Below are 14,254 nucleotides of genomic sequence, written 5' to 3'. Positions count from 1 at the left end.
ATTCTTGTGCCTCCATAAACAAGAAGTAGGCATTCAGTTCTCCATGACTGAGGAGCTCTCTCCCTCTCCATTGCTGAAATTGAAATATGTTTGTTTAAGGTGGGGTTTTTTTTGGCAGTAGTAAGAGGGACTTCCTCTAGAAAAATTAAATATTAGTGGTTTCTCCTTTCAGGGTTATGTGATGAACCTCAATTGTTTGTTTACTATGATGCATTCAAGCTATACTTCTGCTTTACTCATTTTTTCATCTCTATATTTTTAGGGGCCATAACTTACCCTTCAGCACAAGAAATAGTCCCAATGGAAAGTCTTACATTTCCTGAAGATAGTAATTCTGGGATGAGTACCTAGCAAGTTGACAGTGGAACAACATATAATCCCAAAAATGCTCCCATTCTAAAATGTTGCAGTGTATGCAACATACACATAAGGTCCATTCAGTGTTAGAGAATGCTGAAGCACAACTCTGCTCACGTAGTTCAACGAGCACTGAAGTACTTGCGTGAATCAAGACTTTTTTGCCAGAATATTTTGTCTGTCAAGTGCATTTTTATTCTGTCCTACCTCCAGTGAGCTCAGTGAAGCAGTCATGGATCTCTCTTCCCCATTTTATCTTCATAGCAACTCTTTGTGGTAGGTTAGACAGTGGGTATGATTGCATCAAGATTATACAGGAAGCATCATAGCAGTATGGAGATTTGAATCTAGGTATCCCAGATCCTAGTCCAGCACTCTAACCAATACATCACACTGGCATCACAGAAGATGCTGAGACACAACTAGCATTGGTGGTTGGGGCATGTTTACAGGATCCTCTGCAACAGTGTAAAGGATGTGGAGTAGAACTCAGTTCACACAACTTTTTTGCAGCCGATTATTGTACATGAACAGAGTTACACCACTGTGGCTGCAGTTTTCTCAAATGAGGCTTAAAGATCCACTTCTCCATGGCAGCAGGAAGTCTCTTTGCATGATTTCACAACTCTGAGACACAGGGGAATAACAGCATCAAAGGGCGTCTAAATACTCTGGTTTACTTCCGAATGTTCCTTTCTTTCCTGTAGCTGCACAGGCTTGAAGACTACGTCCCTGTCATTCTGCCAAACCCACCTTGGTCTCCTCCCATTAGCAGTCTCCTCTACTCTAGTGGCCACAAAGCCTCCTTCCTGACAGCTGTGGGAAACTGTCGTCTGTAACATTGGCATTAGTGCCAGTGGGTAAAGATGCTTCCCAGGGTGGCATCTGCTACATAAAGTCAGGACTTTAGCTCTATAGATTCTTCAAGACATGCTCCACAAATATGCAGCTGAATGCTTCCTATCCACATCTTTATTCCCACCCCCTTTCCCATCAACCTGACAGTAATGCAAATACTTATTTATATACATGCCTGTGTTTATTTGCACACACTTCTTCCAGCAGACTCCTAGATGGATGATCCATTCTTTCCCCGGAAAAGAATGATACAAAAAGGAACCATAAAGGGTCCATAGCTCAGGCAGCAGGGATGGGAAAGAACTTTTCCCAAGACCATGGAGAACTACTGCTAGCCAGAGTAGACAGTACTAGGCAGGTTGAATCGGTTTGGATAAGATACTCATTTAAAAGTCCAAATCTATGCTAGTGTCATGTTCTCTGCATTCTGAGGGGCACAGAAGAGCCTTTAGGTCCTAGTCTTGTGGGTTTTGAATTTTTTTATTATAAAAACAATCTTTTTTAACCCACTCATTAAAATCACATTCAAAATCGGCAAAAAATCCATAATAATAACCCAGAGAGACAAACCAGAGATCAATATTTACAGACATTGCAAGGAAAGGGGCTCCATTCCACCTCTCTCCTTCTGGGGCTAATCACCCTGGAAGGAAAATTGAAGTCAGGTGGAAGAACAGGCAGAGTTCATCATCAGGGAGGGGAGGCATGCATCGGAGGCAATCGCATGCATGTGGGCCATGAGACCAGAGGGAGAGAACCTGATCCCCTACCAAAAGCCATTGACCCATACCCCACCCCCCTGTTAACCACAAGTGGAAGAGGAGGGGGCACAGGCTTAACCTGAGATTTCTCCCCAGCCTGTAGGAGAAATCATAACACTGCTGCGAGGGAGGGAAATTATTAATACAGTGGATACTGGAAAGGAAGGGAAAAGCAAACCAAGTTTTTCAAACCCAGCCTGGCCCCTTGGCACAGAAATATTTACAGAGTCCTTCAGATACTCAAGTTGGCACAGGGCCTCATTCAGGCTGAGCTTCCAGCTACTGCCTCCTCCACTCCAGCCCCACTCCAGACAGGCCCCAAGCAGAGGACAGGCAGTTCAGAATCTCTTTTGGCATAACTCTGCTGCTCCTTCTCCTTTCCACAGCAAAGCAGAATACGTTTGGCAGTGGAGACAGCAGAGCAAAGACAGTTCTTATCTTACTCCAAGGAGAAGAATCAGAGGCAATAGCACAGTCTGGGACAGTCAAATGCAGAGAATTTGGTCCAGATATGGCCTGGGGTGACAGGGAATAGGACTTTGCAGGTGCTCCGCTGGGCCACCTGGATGGGGATAGAAATTATTGTGAAATTTGGCACAATTGACAGATAATACCTGTTCAAGCCTGGGATACCATAAGCAGAGGAATCATGATTGTAAGGCTGCAGTGACAACAGCCTCTCCGATTTGGAATGGCAACTAATGGGATGAGAAGATGCAAGTAAGGATTAAGGAATGGACTCAGGAACACAGGGAAGGGAAGAGAATGGGGTAAGCCTTCATCTGTTAGCAAATCCTTCTATTGTAATAATAGCTTCAAGGCAACCTTACCACCCTCCTAGAGTGGAAACCCAGCAAACCCTGAAACAGATGGTTATGGCACAATGGCTGATCAATTAGTACTCTCAGCAAGGGGCAGTAGCAGTGAAAAACATGCTTTCTCTAGCTTTCCCTGCCAGAACCAGAGCACCCTTAACGCGGGAATCAGCTGTGCAACTCTTGTCAGAGCTTGGATCTGGAAGATAAAAGGGGCTGGTATTCAGATTGTCGTTTAGATTTTTTTCCATCCTTACTAGTATAAGGGGACTGGTTTCAGAGGATGCGCACCCCCAAAAAACCCCATGGGGAGCAAAGCCTGAAGTACCAGGCCTTCTGATGCTCCTCAAATACTAGCACATGTTTGGCACCACAGGGAGGAAGCAGGGAGTGTTCAAGATACACAGCACACTCCATAACTTTCTCCTTCATTGGTCCTATTTAAAACGTAGAGCCTTAAATCCCAGGCTTCCTTAAGTAAGGGATGTGTTGACCCTTACCAATTGGGTTCTTTCCCCTTGAAATAGGTATCAATCCCTACGTTCTTTAGAAGAGGGGAGGGGCGGGAGACAGGGAAAAGCTTGTCCCTCACTTTTTGGATGCCCCCATCCCCTCACTACAATACCCCAAGGGGCTGGGGCGGACATCACAACAATCAGCAAAAAGAGAGACAGTAGAGAGGATGGGAACGGTGGACAAACCCAGCCGAATAAATTAAGGATGGGAGGGGAAGTCGAGGAAGGTCAGAGGCCATTGGTGCTGCTGCTGCTGCGCTGGATCAGTGGGACCTTGCTCAGCTCCACCACCGGAGAGCGCGGCTTGTGTTTCATCTTGGGCACCCTCTGCAACAGCTGCTGGGCTTCCTTGTATGCCTCACGCAGCTCCTTCTTCCACTGCACCAGCTCCGGGTCGCTCTGCAGGGAAAGGCAGTAAGGAAGTGCAGAGAAGACTTATGTCAAGGCAATAGCACAGCCCTTGGTTGGAGCAGGGGAGGATATTCCAGCCTCGTCAGCATATTGTCACATCAAAACCATGCACTAGACTGCAAGTGATGGGAGACTTGGCCCCTTCCTGGAGCACCCTGGACAACATCCCTGAGTTAAAAAAGCATGGTTTCCCAATGGTGCCCTCTGGCACCAATACATTCTTCCTACAAAGTAGGGATATAGAGCAGGCTTCCTGGAGTTTCCTGTACAGCTGCCAATCCCAAGGAGCATCTTATTCAGTTTACATGCTTTCTCTGTATCAACAGGGATGTAGCAGAGTAGTTAGTTAAAGCACTGCTGTGATTTACCTTAATGGCAAATTACTGGAATTCTTTACTTACGTACGTCAAGTGCTTACTCTCAAGTGCCTACGCAATGGCATGCGTGTAGTAGTCAAATCTAAACTGTGCAATCAAGAAAGGAAGCAGCCAAAGCCTCTGTTGTTTGCACTGGGACAGAGCAGGTTAAAGAACATTTTGCATCTATCTGGGCTCATGGAGGAGGGGGTGAAAGTGTGTGGAGCCAATGACTGCTGGTCTTGGCCCTTGCTTAATTCAAAATATGGCACTCTTTTAAGAAATAGTCACCAACCAGGGCCAGAGCTTTCCTAGAGTTCATGCCCCCAACCGCTTAAGAGGTGATAAGTTAACTATGCAGAACTCCTAAAAAAGTCTTCACTGTGGCTGCAGTTTTCTCAAATGAGGCTTAAAGATCTCCCTTCTACATCCTCAGCATGTTGCCAGGACTAGATGGCCTTAAAGACAAACAATTGTCTTCACTGCTGTCCTCTGTGAATCTCTTCAACTCATGACTTCAGTTTCAATGCCTTCCTGCTTATATCTACTCTCTACCAATAGGGTTTCTATATGAGCACCTACTACGTATCTTATTTATTTATGTATTTATTTTATTTACATTATTTATAATCCATCTTTCTCACTGAGACAAGGCGGATCAGAGTCAAACCATTGGTCCATTTAGCTCAGAACTACCTACTCTGACTGGAATGGCTCTTTCCGCAACCTCTATTTGCAAGCAGCCCCTCATGGAGAAGTCATAAAATGAATGCTAACAGGCTGTACAATATGGGGATTTAAAAACGTATTTCGTAAACATCTTGAGCACACTCTGGCCAAAGTTAAGCACTCTGATTCCAAAAGAGGAGTCTAACAACATGCCAGTTTGGCGTAGTGGTTAAGAGCGTGGGACTCTAATCTGGAGAGCCAGGTTTGATTCCCCACTCCTCCACTTGAAGCCAGCTGGGTGACCTTGGGCTAGTCATGGCTCTCTGGAGCTCTCTCAGCCCCACCCACCTCACAGGGTGTTTGTTGTGAGGATGATGATAACATACTTTGTAAGCCGCTCTGAGCGGGCATTAAGTTGTCCTGAAGGACGGTATATAAATCGAATGTTATGTCATTAACACTCCCTTTGAAATTCACAAGTCACACAGTATTACCTTTCCCTTAGTAGTATCTTGCCCTTGTCCTTAGTTTGTAGTGAAGCTTGAAAACATGCAGCTGAAAGCCAAATTCTCAGAAGCCAGAGGAAATTCTGACAAAACTTTTAAGTGATCAGCAGAAACCTGTTATTGTATCCTCACAGCTCCTTGCTTCCCAATATGCAGGTTATTCTGAGTATTTATTTATTTTATTTGTTTATGTTATTGATGGGCCACCTTTCTCACTGCGACTCAAGGCGGATTACATAGTGTGAGATTAGTACAATCAGTAACAAGGACATTTCCATACGGTGTCAAGGACATTTCCATAAACAATGTCATGGGATAAATAAAAACAAGTTTACAAAGTAATAGTATTAGCAAGGATCCAATACGGAGTTGAAGAATTGCTGAAACAGAACATAATCAGTTCTAGGACTGACATTAGACAACATGAAGCACAGGTAGTATATAGAAGTACATATTCAAAGCAACAGATAATATGTAAGGAAACATAGTGGTGAAGTCTATGGTCCCTAACTCATTAGCGAAGCATCTGAGACCCCCTCCCTACAATACTGCCTTCCTACCTGACTATAGAGCAAAAAAAAAAAACTTTGGTAAAAGAATTTATCATTTCGAGGCAAAGGTAATCCACTAAACTGTGAACTGACCTTAACTGAATAAATCACTTTTTCAATAGATTAAGGAAGATCCCCTAGTTCCTTTGCCTATAGGAACACCATGAGGTTTTTTACTGGGTCAGATAAGGTTTTGATTATCTCTGGACTCTTCAGACTGGAAGAAAAACTCACATCACACTGCAGGACAAATTGCTTGCCTCCCCGGATCTTCAGTAGAATACACTTTCGATCCTTTATCTGCGTCTCCTCCACTGACTGGATCTCTTCCATGGTGAGCAAAGATTGCTGTTATAGGATGGATGCAAAGAACCAGTGGAGTGACAGAAAGAGAGCATACCCCATTTCCAACATGCAGTTAAAATATTCATTCTGCATCCTCTGCCCATCTTCCAAGGATGGAGAATTCACCCACATGCCAAACTGGGCACATGCAGGGCAAGCCCTCTCTTTATGCTCAACATGCCCATTCTCCCTTCCCTCATACTAACATAAAATTCTTCTCTTACCGGGGATTCTCCTTCTCCACGCCACTCCAACCGGTTTGGGAAGAGGTAGAAGTATCTCCTCTGCCACTGAGTAAGGAAAGGGTTCCCCAGTTTTGACATATAGCCATGCATGATGCAGTCTTTGCCTAGGGCATAATCTGTACAGAATAGCAGAAATACAGTGTTATGGACAGTGTACAACAAACAGAGAATAAGACTAACCAAATTTGTGGTAGGGTATGAGCTTTCATGAATCACAGCTCATTTCTTCAGATACAGCTAGAATGTGATATATCTTTCCTTATATCTTGGAGAGTGGAGTGATTACAGAAGCCAAATGATAATAGCTGGTGAATGACAATAACAGGCATGATTGGACTGCTGAACTGCACCTCATAGTGAAGCTAAAACTGCATCCACCTGGACTGAATCGAGACCTAGAATTCCTGTCTCATTACCAATGCTGATTTCTCCACACCCACTACCCCTCTGCATACCCCAACCCATCCAATCACGCCTGCTATTGCCATTCACCGGCTATTATCATATGGCTTGTGTATGACAATAGCAGGAGTGATTGTAAATGACAATGGCAGACGTGATTGGACTGCTGAACTGCAACTGATAACAAAGCTCAAAACAATGCATCCACCTGGACTGAATCGAGACCTAGGTTTCCTGTTTCATTACTAGTGCTGATTTCTCCACACTCACTACCCCTCGACATACCCCACCCTATCCAATCACACCTGCTATTGCCATTCACTGGCTATTATTCGGTTTCTGTAATCATTCCACTCTCCAAGATATAAGGACAGATGGACTCACATTCTAGCTGTATCTGAAGAAGTGAGCTGTGATTCACGAAAGCTCATACCGTACCACAAATCTGGTTAGTCTTATAGGTGCTACTTGACTCTTGCTCTTTTCTACTGCCCCATAGATAGTGAGAGTTGTAAGAGGCAGAACTGAGCGATGAGAGAAGATGCTCTGAGCAAGGGAGCACAGTTATCCTGAGTAAAGGTTCCAAGGGAAATTTAGCCTCTCAAGAGTGGGGCTCACCTTCCTCGTGGCCCAGCTGCTTGTTCTTTGCTCTTTTGCGGGCCTCCAGTTTGTCAGTCTCTGCATTGACTGTGTCAAAAACAGTCTCTGTCACCTCCTGTTGCCAACGCTCTGAGATGGTGAGCGGAAAGTTACGATAGAGCTCCTGGTCACTATCCAGTAGCTGAGAAGAGAGGCAAGTGAAGTTACTGTGGAGTGTTGGGGACAGTCCTACCACTTCTCACCTCCATTTTAAATACAGTACTATCAAGTCGTTTGCACCAGCTCTGCCCCTCTTTCTTCTACATTCCATCATTCACGAAGCCTACACAACCTCTTTTAGACACTCTAAACCCCAACCCTCATGGTTTCCCCACAACTGCCTACCTCATGTCTTCTACATATATATTCTCATACTTACTCTTGAGCACCTCACATCCAATTACCATCTCCCTTTCCCCATTCCTCAAGTTCATCTGTGTTACCCATTATGTCCTTCACATGAAATTTAGCTAACACAAACACACCACCATTTTCTTACGTTAGGCTCTCTTCAACTGCAGCTAGCAAATGAGGTGGTTGCTGCTACTATGTCTTACTTTTGATTTTCTTTGAGGCACCTGGTGGCCCAGAGTCAAAGCTGGGCCAGAAGGGGCTTTGGATCTGAGCTAGCACAGCAATCCCCAGGCACTCATTATATGCAAGCAGGTTTCTAGAACTGAGGATTACTTCCTGAAACCCCTCATCTTGATTCTATAACAGGGAACAGATAGTGATAGTCAAGGTTCCTGGCTTGTGTGTGGAAGGTCCTAACAGGAGGCAGAAGATCAAAGGGTCATAGTAATCATACAGCTATGTTCTTCCCACAAATAAGGACAGCTTTAGCCAAAGCCTAAATCTTTGTTCAATACATATTTATTATGAACTACATTGCAATGAAATGTGATGATGGCTACTATCTTAACTAGTTCTAATAATTAAACAAATCCTTGAAGGGATAGGTCTATCAGTTGCTATTAACTGTAATAAACTGAACCTCTGTGTTCAGAGGCAATATATTGCTAAGTAGCATTTGCTAGAAGCAAATAAGAAAGAATGGCTGTTTATCACACTAAATAGATCATCATGTCTTCCTTGCATGCTTCTCAGGGGTATCTGGCTGGTTAGCAAAATGCTAGATTAGAGGCATCTTAGCTTGACCCAGTGGGGTCATCCCCTCCATACCTTGATTCCTTTTGTATCCTCTTCATCAAAGGAACCAATGTCAAAAGCATCAGCTGCATTCACTTCCCCGCGGGGTGGGATCAAGGGTGGTGGGTACTGTGAAGATAGATTGGGAGGAAAAGTTGCAGTTCAGAAGGACAGAAGAGAGCTGTCCCACCCAGTTTGGTGTAGTGGTTAGGAGTGGTAGGACTCTAATCTGGATAACTGGATTTGATCCCCCACTCCTCCGCTTGAAGCCAGGTGGGTGACCTTGGATCAGTCACAGCTCTCTCAGAGTTCTCTCAGCCTCACCTACCTTACAGGGTGTCTGTTTGTGGGGATAATAATGACATTGACTTTTTAAACCACTCTGAATATGGTATTAAGTTGTCCTGAAAGGCAGTATATAAATCTATTATTATTATTATTATTATTATTCTCCCCTCCAGTTTCCTCCTTCCTCCCACTGCGTAATTTATTTATTTACTTCATTTATACCTAGCATTTCTCTGCAATGGGGACCCAAGGTGGTTTACATAATTCTCCTTTCCTTCTTTTTACCCTCACAACAACCCTGTGAGGTAGGTTATGCTGAGAAAGTGTGACTGGCCCAACATCACTCAGTAAACTTCCATGGCAGAACGGGGATTCAAAACTGGGTCTCCCAGATCCTAGTCCAATACTCTAACCACTACCCACAACACACCGGCTCTCAGTATTTTAAAAAAATCTTGTTGATCAAAATACAAAAAAGAAAAATAGCTCCATAGGTATGCCTTAGATATTAATAAAAAGAGAAACACAAAGAAATATTAATAGTAAATGGTAACACTAGTAAGGTTAATACAAAAATGACAAAGATAACAAGATATGCAAAAATATTTGAGAAAATAAGCAAAATAGTTCAGTGAAGATTAAAAATTTAAATACCCCTGAGATACATTAGAAAAACAAAAAGACACTGTAGCATTTAACATATACATAAGAAGTGTAAAAAAGATTATTAGCTCTATTGCCAATTAATCGCTAATACCTTGAACTATAACCAATAAATTTATATAAGGGTAAATGGGCTGCTTTTTTAGCACTCTAAAAATCTCTAAACCATTTCCAGTTTTCTTCAGATTTGGATGTTTGGAGGGAGTTGTTTCCCTCCTAAACCCATATATACCAGGAGATGTAGTTTATTTTGGCTAAATCCCACAATTTCAAATGCTACTTAATCATACTGGGAATTTTGTTACATCTCCAGAACTCAGTATACACTACTCTGGCAGCTACTATCTTGCAGAATAAAAGTTGTTCTTTGCCCCTAGACTCTTTGCCTTTTATGGAAGTCAATAAAAAGAATCTGTGGTCCAAATGTAGATTCACCCAAACTGAATTCATAGTTTCCAACCAAAAAGATGTTGCTCTTGGGCATGTCCCCAAACAATGAATACAATCTTCACAAAACTTGATTAATTTTAGACACAGTATGTCACTGCTTTAAAATATACATTACTTCCACTCCCCCATTTTAAACCATATTAATAGGAAATGCTAGATTTGCAAATATTAAAAAGGTGGTTTAAGGTCACCCGTCTTTTCTTGAATTATATGAATTATAACATTATTTTCTAACTAAGATTTAAACTTGTTAACTACACACATTTTCCAACTTTGAAAAGAACTAAGATGATCATTCTTGCTCATTTGATATCAGACTCTACTGATGGTGTTGGTGAATGATCTGGGCAAAGAGTCCAGTGACATCTACCGCATGGTGAAAGTAAAACAATTAGGATGGAACTCGAAAAATTACTTCCCTGCCTTTGACCCACAGTAATATATTTACAGGAAAACCTTTACAGTACCTCAAACAATTAGCACAAAAATCTATATAATCTGCTATGACTTTTTTGTTAATTAATTTTTTTTAAATCCCCCCAAATCTAATTAAGCACTCAGGACATGCATCTCTTCTGCTCTTTTCAAACTTTAATTCTTGTTTTTTTTTTCTTTTGCCATATAAAGCTGTTACTAGATTGTCACTGTTTTTTTCACCAACCTGTCTATTGGCATATTTTGCAATAAAACAGAGTCCCACATTTTCCATGCAATCTAGAGATCCATACTCACTTTCTGTAGGAAAACCATCTGCCAGTCTAGGCCCTTGAAGAAAGAACTCTCCTTTACCTCAGCCGCCCTGTTGAAAAGGTAGTAACAGACAATAAGGAACTCTCCTTTCATCACTGAATTATCTAGGGGATGACAAGCTTGGAAGTAACTGCTCCATCGTGAATAGCAAACACAACTAGAATGCCTGCCTGTGCTTTCTGTTGTGCAACTACTTTTTAAAGTTCAAAACACATTGAGATTTAGCTTGAAGAAATCACTGTTGAACCTACCAGACTCTTCCTTCTGTATTAACTTAGCTTGGTACACCTCTGGAAGAATAGCAGCTTTATTTTGTTGCAGCTAACAAATATTTGTAGCATCCTAAATGTACAACCATTTGTGTGCAATGATCCCAGAGATGCAGAAAAAGTGCAGAATATGTGGTACTGGGTGCAAAACTCAGCTGAGAAACCCAGCTATCATTTAAAATAAAGCAAACCAGAGAAGTGACTAAAATTTCCAGAGCGTGGGGTGGAGTTTCAAGTAAATAGCTCCTTTTCTTTCCTCATGGACTTCTAAAACCAAACGAAATGATGCAAAAATAGTTTTACAAAACCCTGAAGAACAAAAGAAGATTATGAAAAATCTGCTCAATTTGCATAATTTATGCGAGTTACAGACAAGAACTTTTCTTAGCACAGAACTTTGTCTCAGCATGGAATTGTGTCACTGCAAAATCAGTGCAGCATTTCTGAAAAGCTAAGTGCCTCAGCATAGCATGAACTTGCTTAGGCAAAGGAACTCCTTCATCTGACACATAAATTGAACAAAGAAGGCTTGTTCCTACTGAGAGAGAGATTCAGTGTCATATTAGAATCTGAGAGACCCAGGTTCAAATCCTGACTCTGCCATGGAAGTTTGCTGGGTGACCATGGGTCACTCATTCACAATCAGCCTAACCTACCTCACATGATTGCTGTAAAGATAACATGGAGAATTATGTAAGCCACTTTGGATTCCCACTTGGGGTCCATCAAGGTCACTATTGTCTGCTCAGACTGTCAGCAGCTCTCCAAGGTCTCAGGCAGAAGCCTTTCAGATCCCAGAGCCTAGTCCTTTTTAATTGGAGATGCTGAAGGTTCAACCTCAGACCTTCTGCATGCAAAGCAGAGGCTCTGCCACTGAGCCACAGCCCCTCCCTAGTACTTGGATTTGGACTATTTTGGCCACCCCTCATTAAAAAAAAGTACTAGGGTGTTTCAGAAAGTAATGGCAACTGGCATGTATGAATAGTTAATTTCTAATTTGAAGTTGTCTTCTTTATTCAAACCAATTTTTGAATTTTCTAACAAAAAATGAAACAGTGATGGGTAAAGATAGAGGGGAGCTGGGTCAGGGAGGCATGAGGGAGATTTTCATGCCCTTAACAGGCCCTGGAAATACCATACAGTCCCTCTCTGGCTTTTATGACTGCACGTTGCTTAAGGAGATCCCCTGCAAGTATTAATGACCAAAAGCTGATTTATTTTAAACAAATGAAAACTACAATTCTCTACATTCCACATCCTATCTAAGGTTCTATGATGAGTAGACAATACATGGAAAACACACAGCCATAAGGAAGCATATGTTGCTGAAGTACACGTACACAGTCTTTTTCTCTCAAATCTCTGATCCAAGGTCATCAGATTGTGGCTCAATTTTGAATCTGAGGAATAGGGCAAGTGTGAAGCCAGGGAAAGCTAAACTAACAGCAGAACTCTGGAGGATGTGTTTTTCAGAAGTCCCTTCCGCACAGAAAAATGGCAGAATCTGAATAGATCCCATTATATTAGTGTACAATATCAGCAAGAAATCGAGTGCAGACATGTTTTAAAGCTGCCTTTTGTTGTGGTAACTACAGTAATTTTTCCAGATCTTTTTTCTAAAATGAGGAGTGGCCAAAACAGCTCAAATCTAAACCACCTCCCATGTATTCAGCCGTTTCTTGTATGGGATTACTGTAAAACCATAGCCCATTCAGGCACTCTCTCCTACAACCCAGCCAGCTAGCTCCCCTATAGTGGCACTCACCCACGGCCCATACAACCCAGGCGACGATTGACATCTCTTTGAAGCAACCCTTCCAACAGGGAGCGTAGCTCGGGTGTAAAGGAATCCGGCAGCTCCACAGCCTGTGGGAATTAACAGAGGAGGGTTAGAAGAAGAGAACTGGGAAAGGTGGAAGAAGGGAGAACAGGCAACACCACCTAAAAACAAGTGCAGGATGTTCTAGGAAACTACAGAGATCCTGTCAGGAGGCTATATGGAGAATTCCTTGAGCCTAGGAGCTTTATTCCAGCAATTCTGTCTTCTGGGTATAGGCTGTGCTGAGCAAATGAGAGCATTTATTCATTCAGGCTGCCAGAAGGGACAAGAATCCCTGTTCCTCGAGCTCAAAGGAGGTTCCACAGAAAAGGTTGCAGAATACTTGTGTATGATAGCCATGCAATAACAATCCCAGGAAGAGGTAGATGAGAGGCACAGGACTAAAAGCATCCTCAATCATTGTCAGCAGGGGAAAGTGGTTTTTTTAATTGCTATCATGCCCAGCCAACAAACATCCACAAGTGCACACTTACTGTGGAGAGGTCAGCCAACACCCCTTATCTCCAACAGACAGTGTACAAGCATGGTTACATTTTCTCTATAACTTGCATCACAGTGGCAGCAGTTTGTTGCAAACATCCAAAGCTGCCCTCCTCTACACCATCCCTCCCTCCCACTTTCCTCTGCTTCATCATGATTTCTCTAAAAGCCTCTCAAAACAGTATGGCAGCTGATGCACAACTGGAGCCTATCATGATAAAGGGAATTGTCTCACTCTTCCCTTTTGCTGCCTGAATTATCCAGCTGTACTGAGTACAAGGAAAGGACTGTAGGAGGGAACTTATACCCTCAAGAAATCTAGTGTAATACAGGAGCTCTACTGATTAGCCTGGAAGAAAAATGAAAGCCATGGCTTTCTAGAAGAAGCAGTCCTCAAAAACCACCCAAACGGCATAAACTAATCTAAGAAAGATGTTTTGGCGGTTAGGAGAGAGTGGATAAAGAGAGGCTTTTCTCTGTCTCTGATGTCAGGGTCACCAAAAGGAAGTGATTGGTAATAGGCTGGACACAAGCAAAAGCGTTTTACATACACTGCAGCTAATTTATGAAAGTATAAATTCTGATACAGGATATAACAGTGGCCAAACTTTTAAAAAGACTGTTAGACAAATCCATTAAGTATAGATCATAACAGCTAACAGAAACTATACAACTTAGCAAAATCAAAAAGAATCCAGTAACACCTTTAAGACTAACCAATTTTATTGCAGCATAAGCTTTCGAGAATCAAGCTTATGCTGCAATAAAATTGGTTAGTCTTAAAGGTGCTACTGGACTCTTTTTGATTTTGCTACTACAGACTAACACGGCTAACTCCTCTGGATCTTTATACAACTTAGCATTACTGATAATCATGGGTCATTTCGTAGAAAAAGAGCTGGAGGAACTCATTAGCACAGCTCATTAGCATATGC

The 14,254-nt window shown here is 42.4% G+C and overlaps 1 protein-coding gene across 1 annotated transcript in view; it reads right to left on the bottom strand.

Annotated features, from left to right (window-relative positions):
- Nucleotides 1-1,688: 1,688 nt before the first annotated feature.
- Nucleotides 1,689-14,254, bottom strand: part of GRK2 (G protein-coupled receptor kinase 2) — a 37,087-nt gene continuing 24,521 nt past the window's right edge. Inside the window, exons 15-21 of the mRNA XM_054971204.1 lie at nt 12,765-12,865; nt 10,713-10,779; nt 8,613-8,708; nt 7,410-7,572; nt 6,369-6,505; nt 6,034-6,147; nt 1,689-3,705 (exon numbers count right to left, since the gene is read on the bottom strand). Coding sequence (XP_054827179.1) covers nt 3,535-3,705; nt 6,034-6,147; nt 6,369-6,505; nt 7,410-7,572; nt 8,613-8,708; nt 10,713-10,779; nt 12,765-12,865 — 849 coding nt within the window. The 3' untranslated portion in view covers nt 1,689-3,534. The remainder of the gene's footprint in view (nt 3,706-6,033; nt 6,148-6,368; nt 6,506-7,409; nt 7,573-8,612; nt 8,709-10,712; nt 10,780-12,764; nt 12,866-14,254) is intronic.

Source organism: Eublepharis macularius, chromosome 2 (genome assembly GCF_028583425.1).
Source record: "Eublepharis macularius isolate TG4126 chromosome 2, MPM_Emac_v1.0, whole genome shotgun sequence".
In the NCBI taxonomy this organism is placed as follows: Eukaryota; Metazoa; Chordata; class Lepidosauria; order Squamata; family Eublepharidae; genus Eublepharis; species Eublepharis macularius.
Note: the sequence above shows the minus strand (reverse complement) of the source record. Positions and strands in the feature narration are given on the sequence as shown.